The sequence below is a fragment of the Pan troglodytes genome, chromosome 23 (genome assembly GCF_028858775.2).
Source record: "Pan troglodytes isolate AG18354 chromosome 23, NHGRI_mPanTro3-v2.0_pri, whole genome shotgun sequence".
NCBI classification, from domain to species: Eukaryota; Metazoa; Chordata; class Mammalia; order Primates; family Hominidae; genus Pan; species Pan troglodytes.
Window position 1 is genome coordinate 8,526,590 of NC_086016.1, and position 23,078 is coordinate 8,549,667.

A 23,078-nucleotide genomic window follows, 5' to 3' on the forward strand; every position below is an offset into this window, starting at 1 on the left:
TTATTTTTAATATTGTAAGATTCATATTCCTGTCTTCCCAAGGATTATTCCTTTATTAATAAACTTTACTAGAAGTTTTGTACATGCTCACTGCAGCAATCACAGATAAGAAAAAGGAAAAGAACTTTACTTAAAATACATATGCTCAGAAATTACAAATTTTATATTTTGTACATATTTTTTGATAAAACAAGACCATAGTATATTTGTATGTATAACTTAATTGATTTTTTTCTCACTAGCTATAACAAAATACATCTTCGCACATCAATATACTTCTGTATCTATTGCCACCTTCAATGGTCACATATTATTCCATCCTGTGGATGCAACTGAAGTTTATTTATGGGATCCATTCTTTGGGTTCTTTTTAAAATAAGTGAGGTGAAAAATAAAGTGCATGTATCTTTATTTCCTAAGGGTGTTTTAGTATAATGGAATTGATGGGTAAAGGGCATACATATTTTTTAATTGTTGTACTTACCACCAAATTATCTATTTGAAAAGTAATCAGCAACTTAAACTTTAAGCAGGAGTATAAAACATCCTCACAAATATTGTGGATAGAAAACTGTTTCATTCCTCTTTTAATTTAAATTCTTATACCAGAAATGCGAAGGCCTTTTTCCTATGTACACAAGTAACTTGCAGATCTGGAAAAGTGTACTTTGCCCAATTTTAGAGTGTTTGATGATTTGATTTGAAAGAATTCCCTGTCAAATGAAAATGTACTTTACATCTAATGTGTATATATAACTGATATATATGACATATTATATCTGGTATATATGTATACGTATCAGTTATATATATATATATATATATATATATATATATATATATATATATATATAACTTATGATATATAATAAACAACATAGGCCGGGCGCGGTGGCTCACGCCTGTAATCCCAGCACTTTGGGAGGCAGAGGCGGGCAGATCACTTGAGGTCAGGAGTTTGAGACCTGCCTGGTCAACGTGGTGAAACCCCCTCTCTACTAAATATACAAAAATTAGCCAGGCACGCTGGCACCTGCCTGTAATCCAAGCTACTTGGGAGGCTGAGGTAGGAGAATTGCTTGAACCCGGCAGGCAGAGGTTGCAGTGAGCCAAGATTGTGCCATTGGACACCAGCCTGGGCAAAGAAGCAAGACTCCGACTCAAAAACAAAAACAAAAGAATATAATGAATTCCCTATAAAATGAAAACATACTTTTCATCTGAGAATACATATATATATATTTATATATATAAAATATAGTAAATATTTTTCAAGTAAGCTCTCTTATCTGAGAACTCTTTGCCTACTGAAATAACTCACGGTATTTTTGATAGGGGAACGAGTTCTCTCATTAGGCACCTCCTATAATGTATATAAACCATGTTTTCAACGTGTACGTTAAAAATAACAACACTGTGTACGCTTAACTTTGTGAGTTAAATCACTCAAATTCTCCAACTGCTCCAGCCATGGAATTATGAGGGATGGAAAACAGCCGAGAGTCCGTTTGGCTCCGCCGCTCTGAGGGTGCCCGGAGCCCTGAAAGGCCCCATCCCAGGGGCTGCGGGGAAGCCGGGCCTGGGGACCCCCTCCTACCCCGGGCTGAGCCCCCGCTACCTGTGCTGCTTGTCCAGGGCGTCCAGGTCTCCGCTCCTGTGCGCCAGGCAGCGCTCCACCCCCGCGGCGTCGCCCTTGACAGCTGCCCTGTGGATCTTCTGCAGTTCGGAGTCCCGGATTCAGTATCCGGAACCCGTGTAGACATGTTCTATGGAGCCGTGGGCCGTCTGGCCCCTGCGGCTCCCGAAGCCGAATAACTTCATAGTGGTGACTTCTCAGACCCCCAACCTCCGGCTCTTGAGCGGGGGCAGCTCCCTGTCACCTTTTCACCCACCCCATCCCCCAACCCCGGCCGACCCAGCCCCAAATCCCCTATCCAACCCCAAATCCCTGATCCAACCCCAAATCCTCGATCAACCCCCAATCCGCGATCCCAAATCTGTGATCTACTCCACAGTCCGCGATCCAGCTGGGTCCACCACAGCCTTCAGCAGCGACACTCGCAGCCTCCGACCTCTCAGACCGAGTGAGGCTCGCAAAGCCGTTGGGCGCGCGCCTGCACCGCGGTTGCTGCCCGGCTCCCGGAAGCCGCTCCCCGGCAGCGTGCGCCGGCAGGTGGGGCTGCAGCTCTGGGCGGGCGCCGATGGGCTCGCAGGTCCTCTTGGGATCGCCCGGGCGGCCCCAGGATCGCAGGAGCGCCGCCAGCCCGGCCTGAGAAGGAGGGCCTGTCTGGCCTTGCAGCCCGCCCCACTCCTCCTCGGAAGGGAGATAGGGTGCTGGCAAGGGCACTCCGCGGCCACCTGGGTGGCTTCGCAGATGGCCCGGCTTCACGCTGAGGCTCTGGCCCTGGAGTCTGTGTGGCTAGTGTCAGGTAGCTGGAGAGGCATGGAGGGAGAGTCAGGGGCTGCTCCTTCCCCCACCAGCCCTCACTGCTGCCAGTGCCCCACGCGCAGTTTGCAGCGGCAGATCTGGCACTGGCGTGGGACAGCGGAGCTTCCCTTGGATGGCCTCAGGGTCTCAGAGCGCACAGGCCACCTGGCCTCAAGTTCCGCTCCTCTTGGGCATCTCTCTGGATCCTGGGCCCGGGAGCTGGGCACTCTGTATCCACATGGATGAAACTGAGCGGCTGCTGGCGGGGCCCATCGCCTGATTTTGCCGCCTGGGGGTCTGGCCTCAAGATCCACGCTACTGGGGGGCGGGCCTGGTCTGGGGTGTCCAGTCACTTACTGCCGGTGCACCACGTCTGGACTGCAGCTGCGGCTCCGATGCCGGCGTCAGCTGGCGGGCCTGGTACCTGATGTCCTCAGGGTCAAGTGCATCGCCCGCCCACTTGAGGGGTTGCTGTGACTTGGCCTCCTCCAAGAACTCAGGGGCCACCAGGGCTGGCTCTTCGTGGTAACTGGGATGGTATTGAGCAGCAGGTTTTCACCCTGGTGCCACTGCTGTGCGGACTGCCTGACTTGGGCGCCCAGACACTGGCCTCAGGGTCCGCGTGGCAGGTGTGTGTGCGGGTAGGGTGAGTGGCACGGAGGGTCAGGGGTTGCTCCGTCATCTCTGCCTGTGTGCAACTTGCAGTTTTGCAGTTTTCTGCAGCAGCTGAGGCGCTGGCGTGGGAAGGCGGAGCTCCCCTGGAAGGCGTCAGGTTTGCAGGCACAGAGCACAGCCCAGGCCTGAGGGTCCGCTCAGGGGCCATGGTGGTTGAGTTCTCCGTGGAAACTGGGATGGGGTGAACAGCCAGTTCCCGTCCTTTGGCCGCCTGGCCAACTACCAGACTTAGCCGTTGCCGCCCAAGCATCTGTCTCTGGGGTTGCCACTACTTGGGTAGAAGTGAGGGTTGGGGTGGGGCATGGAGCATCACCAGTTGCCAGGCCAGCACTGTCTTTGCAACTTATTCAGATGGCGGCGGGCAGCTCGGGCACCGGCATGGGCTGGCGAGGCTCCCATGGATGGCCCTCAGATCGCTCACAGCATTGTCCCAGGGCTTCCTCGGCCTGTGCCAGGTGAGCAAGGTAGGGGGGAGCTTCCAAGGCTTCTATCCCAACTCTACCTATTTCTAGCTATTTTCTCTTGAGTTATTTTGCGTCTATCTCAGTTTTATTTGCAAAAATAGTATATGCAAAATACATCGAGTGAATGTACCTCAGGCATATAGAAGATCTGGCAGAAACACGTTTTCTCATGCCCATTTCCATTCAATATTTGAACACAGAGGCTTCCATGGTTTTGATTCTTTCCACAAAATGATAGTTTTGTCTGTTTTCACCATTTACATAAGTGAAACTATAAATTATATAATTTTTATGTTCATTCACTAAACATGCTTGTGACATCATTTTGTTCCTATTGATTATTCATTAACTTTATTTTGTAATACTCAATTTTATGACTATACCACAGGTTTGAGGCCTTTGCTTGTTTTGTTTATAATCCACTCCACTATTGATAGACACAAAAGCAGTTTCTGATTTGAGGCTATCATGAATAAACCTGCTACGAACAAATCAGATATACACATTTTTCTGTAATAATATTTTCACTTTTCTTGAGTTTAAGTACATAAGAGTGGATTTTCTGGGTTATAAAATAAGTATACATTTGGCATTGTATGAAATAGGGAGACATTTTCCTAAGTGGTTGTGCCATCTTAAACTACAATGAAAATGTTTGAGAGAATCAGTTCCACTTTCTAACCAATACTTGATGCTGTCAGTTGTTTTAGTGTTATCCATTCTTATGGGATATAACTGTTGAGTAGCTGTCTGCCTTCCCAATAACACGGAAAATTGAGGGCCCAGAGGACAGTTTTATTTTCATATTTGACATCTTCTATTATTTTTTATAGAAGGGTGATTTGGGTAGTAAAATTGTCTTTCAATTTTCTAGGTTGTCTCTGAATCTTACTGGGGTTCCTTCTCCTAAACCACATTCAGAAATTTTCACGACCAACTTCTTTTTATCTTTGTCATACCAGGCCAATGAGGGACTGCATTCCTGAGACTTTTTAAGTACTTTTTGTGTGTATGATGGTCTAATAATCATAGCCTTAAAACTTTCTGGCTGGGCATGGTGGCTCATGGCTGTAATACCAGCACTTCGAGAGGCCAAGGCGGGTGGATCACCTGAGGTCAGGAGTTCGAGATGAGCCTGATCAACGTGGAGAAACCCCAACTCTACTAAAAATAAAAAATTAGCTGCGCATGGTGGCACATGCCTGTAATCCCAGCTACTTGGGAGGCAGGAGCTACTTGGGCTGAGGCAGGAGAATCGCTTGAACCCAGGAAGGGTTGTAGTTAGCCGAGATCACACCATTGCACTCCAGCCTGGGCAACAAGAGTGAAATTCCTTCTCAAAAAAACAAAAAAAGAAAGAAAGAAAGAATCTCAGACTTCTGGGAGACACTGAATTTGTGAATGTGCACAGCATGTGTACAGCATGTCACAATAACTTTTTTTTTTTGAGACCAAGTCTCACTCTGCTGCCCAAGCTGGAGTGCAGTGGTCCATCTCAGCTCGCTGCAAATTCTGTCTCCTGGATTCAAGCAATTCTCCTGTCTTGGCCTCCCGAGTAGCTGGGATTACAGGTGCTGCAACCATGCCTGGCTAATTTTTGTATTTTTAGTAGAGACAGAGTTTCACATATTGGCCAGGCTGGTCTCGAACTCTTCACCTCAGATGATCCACCTGCCTCAGCCAATGGGTGGAGTGTTAACTCAAAATGCGCACATTGAATACTGAGGAAAATGTATAGCCATCATCACCAGCAGCTGAGATGCCAGTTGAGATACCAGGAATACCCCAGCATGTAACTCCTCTTTTAATTCACACACACACACACACACACACACACACACACTCATGGTAACCAGTTCAGGATGCACACAGAAACAGTCACAGTCTTTTTTGGGAACACACTCCCCTGTGACACTTAGATCCTAATGCTGACTCCAATTCCCCCCTGGGACCTCCCCTCTCCTTGCAGAATGCTGGGCTTTCCCTTAGAAAACCCCATGTCATTTCCTTCAATGGAACATGAATCAGCTTCACCCACAGTGTCTGCAGGTCTCTGTCCATAGCAAACGTCTTTATTACCTTAAAATATAGATTTTTACCTTAACTAGCCAAGACCTAGGACCCTTTTTCCAGGCTCTTTTAGATGAAGTAATAAATGCAAATATTAGAGATGTGTATATGTGTATAAATATAAGGAGAAAAGATGTTGCCTAGTTGTACAAATTAGCTTTAATAAAACTCCTGATTTAAATTATTTAATTGTGAGAAGGGCGATTCTAACTCAACACACCAACGAAATAAAAGCCTTATCCCTCTGCTCCGCCAAAATATCCCATTTAGGGCCTGTGTGTGTGTGTACACACACGTGTGCACTCATCCCCACCTGACCGTATCAAATTATTATTTAAACTAGATATTTTTACTCCGTTGCATAGTAGTAATGGTTTCTGGAATGAAAAAATAAAAAACAGGAGAATAAAACTGTTTAAATGTATCTCTGGGTGAACGCTGTGGCCACTGCACGGACCCCGCCGATGGCGCCCAGTACCTGCGTCTCAGGAAGAGGTTCTGGCGGGTCCTCCGCCTGAGGCCGCGCCCCTGGTACCTGTCCCGCGTCCACGTGAACGCGGAGCGCAGCATTCACCATCCCCTCCCTGAAACAGCGGTCCCCGAAGTGCTCCACAGGCAGGGCCGAGCTGGGCAAGGGGGAGCCCAGCCCCTGCACGGGCCGCCCTGAGCGGCGGAGACGCAGGAAGAGCTCGCCGTCTCCACCAGCCCCTACCCCAGATGCGGGACCTCAGACCAGCGAGGACCTGGAGCCCCCGCCCCACGGTTGCCAGGAGGCGGACAGGGGCAGCTCCTGGGGGGCTACCGCCCCGAGGCCATTCCGCCAGAACTTGAGCGACCTGGGAAGGCGCAGTGCCCTGCCCTTGAAGAGGAACCTGTGTCCTGGAGGCAGCAGCCTGGGAGCTCCTCCTCCGAGGACACAGCAGAGGCGAGTGACTCTGGCGGCGCAGGGCTGGCTTTCCCGTCCACGGAGGAGAGCTGTGGGGCTGGGTGAGCTGGACCAGGAAGCACGGCTGGCTGCTCTCGGCCTCCGATGGGGAGTGGACAGCTTAGGGGGTTGCCGCCGTGCCAGCCGGCCTGCTGGCCACTCTGGGCTTCATCACAGCCTCACCTGCCTGCCCAGGCACCTAGCACTGCAGGCTGGAGCTTCTGGCCATGCTGGTCAACTTCCCCAACGAGCCTCTGCTGCCTGGGAACAGCAAGGCCAGAGCTACACCGCCCTGCACTTGGCAGCCATGTACCTTGGAGATGGTGAAGCTGCTAGTGGGGACATAGGACGCCGATGTGGATATCAGGGACTACATTGGGAAAAGGGCCTCCCAGCATGTGAGTCAGAGCATCACAGAAGAGATTGAGACCCTGATGGGAGTCCTGGACAAGGACGATGGGGAGAGCACCGCCAGCAGCGGAGGTGGGTACTGGAAGATTTAAAAGCTGCCCCCTCCATCTCACCACCTACAAACTCTCACACGTCCTGGAAGATGGGTGGACCCTCTCCACCATCACCACTTGGCTGAAGGTGGTCCAGACGTGAAGCCAAGGATTCCAGGGTGCACAGCCTCGGGCAGGACTAATGGACTTAAAAAACACAGGCTCAACAAAATCCACTTCACAACCCAGATGGTTCACATCACACCCTCTTTCAGGGACCCAGAGCAACCACTGGAAGAGAAGGAGTAGGAACACTCTCTTAAAGGCCACTTATCCTATTCCTTCAAATTAAGACCAAAGTCCAATGTATTTAGGTAAAAAATAATTTCTTTTAGAAAATGCTAAGGTTTGTCTTCTGAAATTTAATAACAGAAACAAAAAAAGAACATTAGACGTCAGGAAGTGAGACCAGAAAAGACAAACTAAACTATCCTTACTAGGTTGGAATGGATGGGGTGGAGTTCCCATCAGGCTAGCATTCCGGGGAAAGTGTTTTTTTGGTTTGTTTGTTTGTTTGTTTTTGTTGTTGTTGTTGTTTTTTTTTTTTTGGCGGTGGGGGGAAGGAGTCTCACTCTGTCACCCAGGCTGGAATGCAGTGGCGCCATCTCCGCTCACTGCAAGCTCCTCCCCTCGGGTTTATGCCATTCTCCAGCCCCAGCCTCCCAGTAGCTGGGACTACAGGCGTCCGCCACCACACACGGCTAATTTTTTTGTATTTTTAGTAGAGACAGGGTGTCACCGTGTTCTCCAGGATGGTCTCTATTCCTGACCTCGTGATCCGCCCGCCTTGGCCTGCCAAAGTGCTGGGATTAGAGGCATGAGCCACTGCGCCTGGCCGGATTTCTTTTTAAGAGATTCATCATACTTTGACCTGTGCCCCATTTCCCTCCTCCACCTGTCTGACCTGGCGTTCCTATTTCCGGAGACCAGAAGTGGGGGGAAGAGAAGGGATGACTGTTTCTTTGCTTTCACCATTCCTGCATGCCATGCAAAGGAAGGAACATTGCGCTTTTAATTATCTGTTTTATTAAGTGGTTACTCTTTCAAGGACAAAAAAAATGCAAATTTGTACAAAACTGGTAGTATTTGTAAGTGCAAGTACTACATGCTGTCTTGTTCTTTTACCAATTGCATTTGCATTTTAAGGTACTACTGGTACAGCCATGGTGGAGAACAGTTTGGAGGTTCCTCTAAACACTGAAAATAGAGGTGCCACATGATCCAGCAATCCCACTGTTGGATATATACCCCCAAAATAAGAAATGAGTATATCGAAGAAATTATCTGCACTCCCATGTTGGTTGCACCACTGTTGACAATAGCTAAGATTTGGAAGCAACCTAAGTGTCCATCAACAGATTAATGTATTAAAGAAAATGTGGTAGATACACAGAGTGGAGTATTATTCAGCCCTAAAAAAGAATGAGATTCAATCATTTGCAACAAGATGGAAGGAACTGGATATCATTATGTTAAGGGAAATAAGCCAAGCATGGAAAGGCAGACATTGCATGTTCTCACTTATTTGTGGGATCTAAAAATCAAAACAATTAAGCTCATGGACATACTAAGTACTAGGGGGCTGGTGGGGGACACAGGGCACGGGTAATGGGTACAAAAACAGGCAGAAGGAATGAATAAGACATACTGTTTGATAGCACAAGAGGGGGACTCTAGTCAATAATTGTACATTTTAAAATAACTAAAAGAATCTAATTGGATTGTAACACAAAAGATACATGCTTAAAGGGATGGATACCCACTCTCCATGATGTGATTAGTTCATGTTGCATTGCCTGTATCAAAATATCTCATGCACCCCATAAATATATATGCCTATTATATACTCATAAAAATGCTTGAAAATAAAAATAAAGGAACTACTGAAGGTCAGGTCAGAGTGGAAATGCAAAAATACTAATTAGAGAAGAATGTGAATACAACAGGAAACCTGTTGGTATTCTATTTATATTGTAAGCAGCAGTTCAATTGTTTTGTAAAAGCAATTTCAATTTTAATCACTGAACTAAAGAAATGGGCAACGCTGACTTCCGTAATATAGGTTCTACCTAACCATCTCTAACACCGCTGTCAAGGAGGACCAGTGTTAAGGCACATTACTAACAACCACACAAATTTTTAAAAGAAAAGAACACTCTAAGCAGCCTATGGTACTTTGAAATGAAATATTGCCTCTCATTCTCACTTGTGTTGCCATTCCAAAAGTTTGAATTTGCTGAGGTTTATATTCTGGGTATTACATAACCATTGGTTCTATTTGGCATAACCTTATTAAATGGTGCTCAGAGCTGAATTACCTACAGAAACTTTCTGGTTTAATTAGCATAAATTGTTATAAATATTAGTGAGCCCATACTTGTGCGATATAATTAAACCAACTTAATGATTCTCACATAAGGTGTCAATTTATTTTACTAATGCATTCATAATCGATGCTTTGTAGCAACATTTTTCAAATGTTTAAAATGCTAAATCTTCTCAATTTTCCAATCTTTTCTTGAGTCTATTAGATACCTATAATGTAGTTACTGAATAGCTGGGAAACAAATACACCTAGTTAGAAATGGCACTGCTTTATAAAAGGCACTAGAGAAAAGACGAGACTATTTCTATATTTAAATGCTGCTGGCAAGTGAATTCCTTTGTATATAAATGAAAGATACCATTCATTAAAATGAAAGACTTGTTTCAAGTGTGATTCTTACATTTCATTCATTTATGATAGAGTAAATGGCTTTATAATTACTTTAAAATTTAACTCACTAGTACATTAAATCTGTTCATTGCAAGATTAGAATCAACTGTGAGGGGAACTAATTTAAACAAGCCCTTCCTTAGTCTTATTGAGTCTCATATTTGCTGAAACTACCTACAGCTTGCAGGATAAGGGAGTTCACGGACCATAGGGTGAGTGAACCCATGCACAGATTGCAAACTGCCCAGTGTTACAACATTCAGGATTTTTAGACCTTTAATTTTCCAAGTCATAGAAATTTGTTACAGGTTCATCACATCTTTGTCTAAATGGCAACTGAATTTCTTTAAAGATATGTTTTTTAAAAAAGGCATAAAGCTATGAATTATTATCCATTTGTGTGCCTCTATTTTTGCTTTAGAATTATGGAAGTGGACCCTGTGAATTTGGGAAACACTGTTATGTATACACATAGGTGAAAAACAATCTAACATTGTGTAAATAAAAATACTTTTTTTAAGTTGAAAAACATCCATTTGTTCTAAATCTATATGTATTTTCTGTATCTAGTACAGAATAAGCTGTAACTTCTCATTGAGTAATCTTAGGTTTTACAGATATGTAAAGCTGAAGCAACTCTAAAGAGTAGACACTTCAGAACAGGAAGGGTCTGGTCAATGTTGAGAGTAGACACTTTCACTGAAGGTTCTGGTGAAATGTGGGTAAATAATTGCTTGAAATCTATAATTTGCTATATAGTTAACTATTAAGTTAAAATGTCATTTACCATGCTTTTTACACTAAAAGCTTTAACTTTTCTGAGAAAATAATATTTTAAATGTTCAATTATTACTTCTGAGGAAAGCTACTTCTAGCATTCTTTGTCATGATGTGCTTGTGTGCAGTAAGCAGAGCATTTTCAGCCACTTACCTCTACATTCTTCCTGTTTTTCAATTTCTGATTTAGATTATAAAAGGCAAATGGTTAATTTAATTTGATACTCAGAGTTGTGTTTACCTTTAATGGACAAATATGTGTCAGATACTTTGATGTTTATTGATATGACACCGTGTGGTTAAACAACGCAAGTATGTCCATGTGTTTCTTATAGGGTACACTTGATACTAATGGTGTTTATGCAGTTCACTTATGTAACTTGAAAATCTGGTACTATTGCATTCAGGACTGAAATCTTGGAGTTTAGGTGTCTTGTCTCTCATTTTGAAAATAAGTGAAAGTTGAGAATGTAAAATCTATAAAGTTCATTTTTTTAACTAGGAAAAAAACACAAATTAATGACAGACACCAAATTACAAATCCAAAAAGCTCAGAGAACACCAAGAAGGATGAATATTTTAAAAATATACCTAGGAATATCATATTCAAACTGTAGAAAACCTGTAACAAAGATAAAAGATTAAAATAAGGCAGAGGAAGAAACACAGTGTCTACAGAGAAACAGACATAAGAATTACATTGGACACCTGTTTAGAATCCATGCAAGTAAGAAGTGTTGAAAAAATTAGATTACAGTGGGTATTTATTATCCAAGTATTCATTATCTAAAACTGCAAAGCAAAAATAATTGTAACAAGAACACATTCACTAGCAATCTGAGCACTCATGATATTAGTGTCTGTTCTGGAGAGAATTATGTCCCCCCAGAATTCCTAACCTGAAGCCCTATCTCCCAGTGTGACTGTATTTGGAGAAGGAGCTTTTAAGAAGGTAAAGGTTAAATACGGGCAAAAGGGTAAGGCCCTAATCTGTTAGGACTGGGGTCATCATCCAAAAAGGTAGAGACACAAGAGATATCTCTCTCTCTCTTCTCTCTCTCTCTGCCCCCCTCCTTCTCTCTCCCTCCGTCTCTCCCTCTCTCTCTCCCTCTCTCTCTCCCTCCCTCCTTCTCTCTCCCTCCCTCTCTCCCTCTCTCTCTCCCTCTCTCTCTCCCTCTCCCCACATACATTTGTTAAATTGAGGTTTTTTGTTAGAACATCTATAGTGGCATTTTAATATAGTGTTACTCTACTTAAAACACACACACACACACACACATACATTTTTGATAAATTCTTTTTTGAGGATAAGGCCGGGCATGGTGGCTCACACCTGTAATCTCAGCACTTGGCGGGATTATCATCTGAGGTGGGTGGATCATCTGAAGTCAGGGTTTCAAGACCAGCCTGGCCAACATGGTGAAACCCGTCTCTATTAAAAATACAAAAAATTAGCTGGGTGTGGTGGCAGGCACCTGTAATTCCATTTACTCAGAATGCTGAAGCAGGAGAGTCCCTGGAACCCAGGAGGTGGAGGTTGTGGTGAGCCGAGATTGCACCATTGCACTCCAGCCTGGGCAGCAAGAGCAAAAATCCGTCTCAAGAAAAATACAATAAAATAAAAATAAAAAAACACAAAACTGGGATGTGTCCCTGTCTTTTAGGCAGATATACTTTACCATTACTAAAATTGAGCTTCAGAAACATTAAGCATGCTACACAAACTTAGCTGGAAATGAATACTGAAATGGAAGTTTGAATCCAAGATGATTTCTTTTCAATCCCATGCTAATGCCGTTAACTCCTATAGACCCTTCTCAGGGGCAGCCAGAGAGACACTAGCCCACTGATGGACGGACAGACGTGGGCAGGGTCCGTGTCACTAAACCACCCACCACTGCCACAGCTGCCTACAACAGACACATCAGATGACACTGCAGGCAAATAAATGATTTTCACTGAGGACTTACTGGTTTTAATAATAGGTCCTGGTGTAGAGAAGTCCCTCAACCTATTGTGCAATGAGTTTTGAGAAGCGGGTAAGCTGTATGTTTTGTGGTTTTGTTTCATAAATGCATCTACAGGAAGACCAATATTGACTGAATGAAGCTTTCATTTAAAGGCCTAAAATATGCTTTGTGTTTTTATATGTGGATACTACTTTAAACCTAATGACTATTTATTGTATCATAGCTTGTGATGTATTCTGCTCATGGCTTTTAAGGTAAATTGTGCCATGATCCACTGCCATTCTAATTGCTTTAACAAGTCATTACCACACTACTGTTACATCTTAATTATGCATACAGACAGGTAGACTTATTTTACATATGTGAACTAACTAGTTGTCAAAGCAAATGCAGATTGTATTCTGCAAGTAAAATCTTTTTCTCTCTGAAATTTCTAGCGATGTTCTTTAAGTGAAATTCATATTCAAACTGAAGATTTTAGTTACAAGAACTGAGTGCAGATTAAAGTCTTTTTGTGATTCAAACATAGTCAAGAGTACAACTGTGATATTTCATGGAAGTTATGCAATAAAATGTCTCTAACCTGCGAACAAATCTATCAAGCAGACGGCACAGTACTGAATTTGAAACCAGAAATACTGGGTTTTTATATAAATGCTTCATAGATTCGTTTTATGATAAAGGGCACATAACTCTCCTAAACCTCACACCACCTCTTGAATAGGGATAATAAGTCCACATCAATGCTGATGCCTTAGCTATTATTAAACTCTTACAGTATGATGTAAAGTGAAAGTACAATGTAAGATCATTCCTAGGCCAACTTTGACCAGTTTTATACAGAAACATGTGCCAACTTTTCTGTTTGCAAGGATAATATCAAAGAAAACACCAGAAAGTTATATCTTTGATGCATTTTTTCAAAATCATACACATAATACACAAACCAAAGACAAATGATAAATATTATGTCAGAAAATATAAAGTCTTCCCCTTTCTTCTTTTGCCAAGAAAGTCCAATATTTTCACCATTTTTATGCACACAATCAACTTTATTTAAGCTGGAAGTTAATGTCTCATTGTTTTCATTGTTCTAAATAAACACCTTTTCCCTTGAGTATTGTTCTAAAAATTTTGAAGTTGTGTGAAAAATTTTGTTCTGATTTTTCACATTTGTGCTAATCATATGTGAAAAGGAATACAGATGGTATTTAATTATGAACATGAAAAGATGTTAAATGTCATTAGTCATTAGAAATTTGCAAATTAAGACCACAATGACTAACACATATATACCAGAATAGCTAAAATAAAAATAAAACATCAAATGCTGGGGAGCATGAGTAAAAACTGGAGCTTTCACACATGACTGGTTGGAATGTAAAATCGTACAGCTATGCCAAAAAGGAGTATAGTAGTTTCTTAAGAAACTAAAGGAACCTGAGTCCCCAGGCCTGCAGTCTGGGCCAAGGTCACTGGCCCTGGATCAATCAGGATGGGGTTCAGGGGCCTTCCTGGGGCCATCCACTGTCCAAGTTGCCCTTTGGTGGTCTCGTCTGCCCCTCAGCCCTGAGCACGTCCATCTGTCCCTCCAATCCTCCCTGTCACGGGACATCTGTCACAGAGCCATGCGCTATCTCCTGCTTTCTGGAGATGCCAACTGCCTGGGGTGCTCTTAGCCGTGCCCTCCCCATCTCTGGGTCCTGACCAAGGTGCTCTAATGGACACCCCCAACCCAGGTCTCAGAGAGCTGACAGCACCCTGGGTCCCTGAAGCTGAGATCCAGCAAGACACACGTGGCCTGAGAGTCCCACTCTCTGGCTGGCAGAACCCAGAGGTGGGAGCACACTGGAGTGTCCTTCAGGGTGTCTTCACCCCATGAGAGGGCTGGGGGCTTTGGGAGTTTGCAGCTGGCAGGAGTCAGGGCCCAGTCCCCTAACTCTGATGCGTCCTTGGTCAGATCCTGTGCCTCAGCCTGCAGGGCCTATTGCGGTCACCAGGTGAATGTGTTCCCTTAGTCTGGGAGCCCCAAGTAGGCAGCACCCCCTGCCAATGACTTCAGGGCCCCTGGAAGTGGAGGCTGAGAGGTCTCCCACTTCGCAGAGCTGGGCTCTGGCCCAGAGGCCTTCTCCTTGGCTTAGGTGGTCTCTCGGGCTCCTGGGGCTGCAGATCAGGGACAGAAACAGGCAGCTCTGCTCTGCTATGCCTACAGAGAGGTGCCCAGTGAATGCAGGTTCCAGACAAAAGGTGGAGCCTGGCATCCTGCCCTGCGTGGGCTCCAGCCTGCTGCCATCTGGGGAAACTGAGTCATGGCGAGGCTCAAGGATGTTTCTCAGACCACACCAGTCCCTGAAGGTCCCCTGACCTCCCAATCTTGACGGACAGTGAGAAGAGGTTCCCAGGCCACCTGCAATAGGTTCTCGCTCGGCCTGGGTTGGGGTAAGTCTCCCGGCTGCTGTCCTCAAAGCCCCATCAGGAGGCTGTGTCAGGCCAGGCACACCGTGGTGACAGCAGCATGGACTGAGGGTTCTGGCCGCGGGAGAGGTCAGGACCGGGGGAGGTCAGGTCCAGGAGGAGGGCACTGGCCGGCACATGGTGGTGCTGGAGAGACCTGGGCGGGGTGGTGGGAATGGCCCAGGAGGAGCCCCGGCTCCTGTGGCTGGAGTGAGGGTGCGGGCTGTGGTGGGAGAGGAGGTGAAGGTGGAAGGAACAGGGGCCCAGTGGCCTGTGCTGTAGGAAGGGCATGGACTTCCTAGCGAGGACTTTCTGGTGCGGGGTTCTCAGGGAAGAGGAGGCTGGAGGGGCTGGGGTCCCCAGGAGTGCATGCACCAGGCAGGCGGAGGGGAGGCCGAGCCAGGAGCCACAGTCTTCTCACCGCCAGACCAAAGCCGCCCTCCGCTGGCTGCGTGGGGAATCGCGCCTAGGCTGGGGCTCCCCTCGCCCCAGGTTTGGGGGAGGCCGATGTGTCCTGGGGCGCTTACTGCCCATCCAGTCTCCGCCAGGCAGCATGGCCCTGGGTGGCTTTCTGGGCAGCCTCCGCAGCACAGAGCCTGCCTCCGCCCTGTGGGGCAGATTTGGGCATCTGACTCTGGACACTTACCCAGAGGCTGAATTCAACTCCCCAGGGAAAAGCACACTCAGACTCCCTCCCTCCCCACTGTGCCCAGCCTGAGGGGACCCTGGCTGGGACTTGGGAGGAGAAGGCCAGAGGCCAGGGCCTGGCTCTCAGGCACTAGGTCCAGGAGAAAATGGAGCGGAGTCCCTGCAGGAACTGCCTCAGACTGCCCCTGAGGGGGCCTGGCCTGGGACCCTCCCTGTGCTACCAGGCTGCTGTTGGGGCCAGGAGGGCAGGGAGAGCAGCCACCTGTACGGCATCAAGTAACACTATCACTCAGCACACCCAACACCCACACAACAACCACAGCCCTCTGCCCTGAGGGGGCAGGTGGGCAGAGCCTCCTCTGTCTTGTTCACCCTGAGCGCGGAGCTCCGCACAGGACAGGATCAGAGAGCAAACCAGGAACAAATGGATGAATCAACGAAGGGGCCAGGGCAGTAGGTCCCCACCCACACCCTGAACCCTAAGGGTGGGACACAGAGGCTGGAGACGGGCTGGCCCTGGGATCCTCTAAGTGACAGGAACCCTTGGCCACTGTTGATTGCCCCGAGGTGGGGCTGGGGCTGCCTGGCCCTTTAAGAGGGCAATTCTGCCCACCGCCCTGAATGACCCCTCCCCTAGCCACTGGAGAAGAGATCCCGTTTCTTGGCAACCGTAAGCTCTTGGTTTACTGCGTCACCCAAGCGACTGGGAGCCGCGTCCTGCTCTGGGACTGAGACGTTGGAGCCGACCGATGACTGCACTGGGCTGACCGCAGCAAGCTGACCACACACACTCCTCACTCCCCTGGTCCTGGTGGGCGGCAGACACCATGGTGCAGACGGATGTGCTCCTACCAGAGCCGGCCCCGCAGAAAGTGCCGCCCTGCGAGCTGCCCTGCAAAGAGTATGACGTGGCCCGCAACACGGGCGCCTACACGTCCTCCGGCCTGGCCACCGCCGGCTGGAGGTGTGGTTCCAGAACTGCTATGCTCGCTACCACCAGGCCTTCGCCGACTGCAACCAGCAGAGCGGGAGCTGCAGGGGCATGAGAGCCATCAGCTGGCCGCAGAGACCCAGGCGCTGACGCAGCCGACACAGCAAGACTCCACGTGCAGAGTGGGCGAGCGACTGCAGGACACGCACAGCTGGAAGTCGGAGCTGCAGCGCGAGGTGGAGGCGCTGGCTGCGGAGACCGACCTGCTGCTGGCCCAGAAGAAACGGCTGGAGCGCGCCCTGGATGCCATGGAGGTGCCCTTCTCCATCGCCACTGACAACATGCAGTGCAGCCAGCGCCACCAGCACGCCAACCTCGTGCGTGACCATGTGGAGACGGAGCTGCTGAAGGTGCCAGCAGCCTTGGGTGGCCAGGACTTGTGGGCACAGAGAGGAGGAGCCCCCGGCAGTTCATGTGGACAAGCCACGTGCTGCTGCAAGCACACGGGAGACCAGCCCTCTGTGCGTGAGACCCCTGAGTCCCGAAATCTGGCCCCTTAGTGACAGGAGGCAGTTTTGCCCCAGAAGGCCCCTGACTTCCAAGCAGCTGTTTCTCCTCTCGTCCTCCAATCCCTTTGAGTCCTGGCATAGTCATCCTGACCCTGGGCTCCCCAGAGATGCTCCCTGGTTGGGACAGTTGCTCCCAAGGTAGAAACCCAGGTCTGGGCCAGCACTGCGGGTGTGGACAGGTAGGGTGGGATAGGCTGGGATCTACTGCTCCCATTCATCCTATACAGAGCCGGGGACACGAAGATCTGCACCCACAAGTCCCCTTCTCCATGTCACCTGTAACTTCCCAATCCAGCCCAGCTTGTCTATGGGGCAACCCCATAGGGTGAGAGAGTAACTCAGTCCTGGCCCTGATGCTGGCTCTGGAGAATTCCCTGAGCTCTCAGAGCCTGGGGCCTCCATGAGAACCACTAAAGGCCTGTAGACATTTGTGAAAGATGTGGGGTGGAGGCAGCTGGTCTCCTGCCATACCCCCAAACTCAGGCAAGAACCCTTGAGTCCCTCCCTCCCCTCATGCCTTCCCTCCTCCCTCCCTTCCCCTTCTGCAGGCCTATCCCCCTGCACCCTCTCAGTGCCTCAAGAACTGCTGCAGCTCCCACAAACCCTCTGCCTGCAACAAGGGTGCCTGCGAAGTGACGGAGACACTGACAGTGCAGGAAGAGGAAAACCCAGGGACAGAGGGGTGCAGGACTCGGGCCCTGGCACACAAGGAGGTAGCTGGTGGTCCAGGCAAAGACCCCAATCACAGGGAAAAAAGGCTTGTTCCTACACACAGAAAATTAAACTGGCCAGGCAGTAAGAAGAAACACAGGGTCTTCCTCCTGTTCTTGGTGTGAGGATGGTCTTTCCCAACACAGAACCCTGAGGGGCAGCCTGGGCGGGCATCTGGGCCCCCAGAGTTAGGGTCCTCAGGGGCTGTCCAGAGGCCAGGGGCAGGCCAACGTTCCTGGGTGCAGTGAGTGAGCAGCAGTGATGACTCTTGAGGCCTGGGGCGTGGGAACTGCCGCTGAGGGACCTTCCCAGCAGCCCATAGAAGGCCCTGGAGGAAAACACCCCACTTACAATGCACCAAGGAGAATGCCCAAAAGCCCAGGATAAACCCAGTGAGAGAGCAGAACTTGCACAGTCAGAGCTCAGGCCCGGCATTCAACTCCTTCTGGTTGCTCAGGTGTAGACCAAGGCCTGCAGCAGCTGGGCCTCCTGGGATCCTCACCAAGGACCGGCTCTGGTGTTCAGGGCGTCTCCTCCCTCAGGAAGCTGAGCTCATCCGGAACATTCAGGAGCTGCTGAAGAGAGCCATCGTGCAAGCAGTGAGCCAGATCCGGTGGGTCGAGGGCTGCCCAAGGGATGACTCCTGACCCCACCCACGGCTGGTCCTGGGGCAAGGCATTGAACGACAGGACCCTGAAGCTCAGAGCCGGCAGGGGCTGTCCCAGGTCACAGTGGGAGCACAGGGCTGGGTGGGGGAGGTTCCGGCCCAGCCTGAGTTTGAGTGGCCAAAGCCCAGTGCCACAACTGATCTGCAGCCTCCCAGCATGGGCGGCAGCTCTTGGTCACTGCTGAGCACGAGGACAGCCGGCCCAGAGCTCCCTCCTGAAGCGGGCATGAAGGCCTAGCCTGCAGCATGGAGGGTCCCCGGCGGGGCCCTCCCTGGCCACACACCAATGCCCTGCCCCACCCCGCCCCAGACTGAACCGGGAGCACACGGAGATCTGCAAGATGCACTGGTCGGACAAGGTGGAGGCCTACAACCTCGACAAGACCTGCGGGCGCCACCACAGCCAGAGCACCGAGGTGTAGACTCATCTGGCACTCCACCACCTTCCAAGAGAGGGGGGGCCAGCTCTGCCCCCGCGCTTGCCCTGGCTGTGGTCTCGCCTCCCTCTGCCTGGGGGCCCCAGCGGGGCTCCTTCCCCCAGCCTGGCCCAGAGGCCCTCGCCCCCGAGGGCACTTGGGCAACTGTCTGCCCCTGGCATGAGTAAGCGAGCAAGACCTCCTCAAGTGCCCAGCGCGTGCACAGCCTGGTTGCCCGTAGACAGGACAGGGTGGGGTGGGGTCAGCCCCAGGCGCCGGCAGGATTGCATTTCCACCCAAGGCCAGCAGAGGGAGCGCGACCACCGCCCACTTGAGCGCGGCAAACTCCTGGGTGCGAGAAGCGGACGCGGGCGCTGGGTACTAGGGAAGGGAGGCTGCGGGGGACGGAGGTGCTGCAGAGGGGGCCTCGGGGGCAGCGGTGCTGGGAACGGGGTTGCGGGGGCAGGAGGGGACTAAGTGCCCGGGGTGGGTAGGGTGTGGGAGGACTCAGGGGAGTTGTGGGCGGGGGGCACTCGGAGGCAGGCAGCTTGGGGGACTGGGCTTCGTGGGTCTGCACGGGGTGCATTGGAGTCCATGCAGTTCCTCCAGGAGCATGGGGCACAGACAGGGAATGGGGGCGTGGCAGGGCCCCCAGCATTTGGCAGAGCCTCCCGACCCTCCCCTGGCTGTCTCCCATCCCGCAGCGCCTCCACCCCGGAGACCTGGACCAAGTTCACGCAGGACAATCTGTGCCGCGCCCAGCGCAAGCGCCTGGACTCGGCCAACCTGTGGGTGCTGGTGGACTGCAGCCTTCGCAAAACCTCTGAGGACCTGGGACTCCAGTGTGAGGCCGTGAACCTGGCCTTCGGGCGCCGCTGTGAGGAGCTGGAGGACGCGCGGCACAAGCTGCAGCACCACCTGCACAAAATGGGGCACCCTCAACCCCGAAGATGGCTCCCGCTCCTGCAAACCACTGTGCCCCCTCTCATCACCTGACCTGGGCCCTCAACACCTTTCTCCTCTGTCCCACTTATCCCAAAGGACCCCAGAAGCAAGTGTCACCTCTCCGTAAACCTATGTAAAACCAGGTGACACTGGGTATGATCGCAGGGTGTTGCAACACCCATGACTGAGCAGGAGGAGCTGTGGGGATGATGGAGGCAGGACGTGGTCTGGGGAGCATTGACCGCCCGGGAGGAACCCAAGAGCCCTGGCCTGGCAGGCAGGGCTCTCACTCTAGGGCCTCAGCGTGGCCTTTACCACCATTGAGTCCCCAGTCCTTGAGCAGGATTTGGGTACTGGTGACCACCAAGGATGGGGGTTCTTGGATCAGAGCTCAGACAAAACAGGCAGCATGACTCTCCAGAGCGCACTGGGGGCCCCGGACTCTCTCATGTCTTCACCCCCAGCCCTCAGGGACTCTCCTGTGTGTCTCAGCTACACTCCAGCCATGCACAGATTTCAGCGGGGGTCAGTTCCAGGCACCCAGGTATCACCACCAAACTCAGCAGTTTCGCTGAGTTACTCCCCTGTCTCTCTCATGTCTTCACCCCCAGCCCCCTGGGACTCTCCTGTCTGTCCCAGCTACTCTCCCACCACGCCCAGATTTCAGCAGGAGTCAGCCTCCCACACTCCGGAATCACCTACAGAGTCACAGACTTCACTGAGGTCCTCCCTGGTCTCTCTCAGGTCTTTGCCCTCAGCCCACAGGGACTCTTGTGTCTCTTTCAGCTACTCTCAAAACTTCTCTAGATTCCAGCTGGAGTCAGTTCCAGGCACCCACGATACACCACCGAACTCACGAGTTTCACTGACTTACTCCCCAGTCTCCCTCATGTTCTCACCCCCAGCCCTCAGGGACTCTTCTGTCTCTCTCAGCTACTCTCCAACCATCTCCAGATTTCACCTGGAGTCAGCTTCCCGCACCCAGGAATCACCTACAAACTCACGGAACTTACTGCAACCCCCCCCCATTTCTTTCACCTCTTCACCCCCTGCCATCAGGGACTCTCCAGGGTCTCCCAGCTTCTCTCCAGCCTTCCCCAGATTTCTGCCACAGTCAGGCCCAGGCACCCAGGACAACCCTGGACACTCACAGGCCTCACGAGACTATCCCGCAATGACCTGTACTTACACAAGGATGGCTCCCACGCATCCTTCAGTGACCCCAAACCCATCTTCACTTACACTCAGACACTCCCAGGGCCTGACAGCTACTCCCCGTTATTGTCCTTCAGTTCGAAGCCCTGGCCAATCTACTAGCCCACATGACGCAGTTACCTGGCCATTTCTCCACGGTTCCCATGAGGGCCCCACACCCAGCCGCACAAGAGCCCCTCCTGCATTCCGTCCTCACACGCAGGCCTGTCCATCTACTTGCTACTGTCACACTCTTGCCAGGAGAAGAGGCCCCTGTAATGGCCGATATCACCACCCAGTCTATCCTCACCCCACAGCTGTGCAGCTGGACCCTCCTGCTGGCCCACGTGGCTGCCAGAGCCCATGCTGGCACGACGCTCCAGCAGGTCGGCGTCCCTGCGGGCCACACTACCGGTGACATGGCTAGCATGACCCTCCTTCCTGGCAGTGACACTGTTGATGTGAACCCCAGTTTCACATCTGTCATTTCCAAATAGGACCATTTTCCCTTTTCGCTCTCCCTTCCATTCACAGGGCTTTTCCTTCTCTCTGTTTCTGCCTCCGTTTCAGATATTTACTCTCATTTTTCTCTCTCACTACGTCTGCCGTGGTCTCCAAGAGAGTGCGCCACATAAGATTCCCCCATTAAAAGTCATGAATTGAGTGGCTTTTAGAATACCTGTGGTTGTGCACATTCAATTATAATTCGCAATCCATTGTAGAACGTCTTATCACTCCCGACCAGAGAAAAACCCTGTAGACATTAGTCACTCCTCCTTCTGCCTCAAACTCTCTCCCTGACCCTCAGCCCGAGGTAGCAACTACCTAGTGCGATCAATCCCATATGCATAGATTTCCATATTGTGGACATTTCCTATAAACGGAATTGCACAATAGGTGAGCTGTTATGACTGAAATAACACGTAGCACAATATTTTCAAGATTCATCCACATTGTAGGCTTACCCACAGGGGGAAACAAGTTTTTTGGGGGGTTTTAGTAACACCGGGTGTTTTCTCCTTCCTTTCCTCCTTCTTTCCTTCCTTCCTTCCTTCCTACCTTCTCTCTTTCCTTCCTTCCTTCCTTCCTCCTATTTCTCTCTTACTCCTTCTGCCCTCTCTCTTTCATATGCCTTAGGTGCATCCCACATTCTGCATTTTTTTGGGGAAATCCACGACAGGTGCAGGAAAATTGTGTTATTGTAACTATTTACCGCTATCTCTCTTTCACGGCTCTCCATCAGTTGTGAACATCTATTGGTTTATCCCAAGTCACTAAGCATATGTTTATTAGGTACACCTGTTTTTCCTTATACAGCTGTTTCTGGAGTCTAGGGTCGCATACTCATAAACCCACTGTAACTCAGAAACGCATCTAATAGTCCAATAAACCCATCATAACGTTGAAAAATCATAAATCAAACCATCATAAGTCACGGTTTGTTCGTGGATATGGGCGTCATCAATTCCATTGTATTCAGTAATGCTGTACACCATTAACAATGGCAGACTGATTGGGAGTGGATATTGATAGCATTATAAAAGTCAGTTATTAGAGGGATACATCTTTAACCTGACTGAAGAACTGATCTAATGGCTTTAGTCGAGTGCATGATTATGTGAGATGTTTGAGACAGAGTAGTACATTTGTGAATGAAATTTTATGGCTTTTTTTTCAATTAGTAGGAACCATTGTGTGTGGAAAAGTGAGAAAATTGCTTTCTGCTGTAGAGTCTGGCATTCATTGTAGATTTAAGCTTATTTTTCAGTGAACAAATCTTATTCAATAAAATACTACTCTTTATACTAAAAAACAAAAAGAGTGCTGATGTGTGGTCATTATCCTCAGCAAACTAATCCAGGGAAAGAAAACCAAACGCCACATTCTCACTTATAATGGGAGCTGAAAAAAGAGATCACATGGACACAGGAAGGGGAACAGCACACAATGAGGCCTTTCGGGAGGCAGAGCGTTAAGAAAAACAGCTACTGCATACTGGGCTTAATACCTAGGTG

General features: G+C 49.3%; 1 protein-coding gene and 1 pseudogene across 1 annotated transcript; both read left to right on the plus strand.

Annotated features, from left to right (window-relative positions):
- The first annotated feature begins 3,454 nt into the window (after nucleotides 1–3,454).
- Nucleotides 3,455–7,037, plus strand: LOC129138562 (ankyrin repeat domain-containing protein SOWAHC-like). The gene is made up of 2 exons (XM_054676148.1): nucleotides 3,455–3,558; nucleotides 6,200–7,037. The coding sequence occupies exons 1-2, from the start codon at nucleotides 3,455–3,457 to the stop codon at nucleotides 6,987–6,989; spliced, it is 894 nt and encodes a 297-aa protein (XP_054532123.1). The 3' UTR covers nucleotides 6,990–7,037.
- Nucleotides 7,038–16,404: 9,367 nt separating this feature from the next.
- On the plus strand, nucleotides 16,405–20,079 carry LOC112208036 (tektin-4-like; annotated as a pseudogene).
- The last annotated feature ends 2,999 nt before the right edge of the window (nucleotides 20,080–23,078 follow it).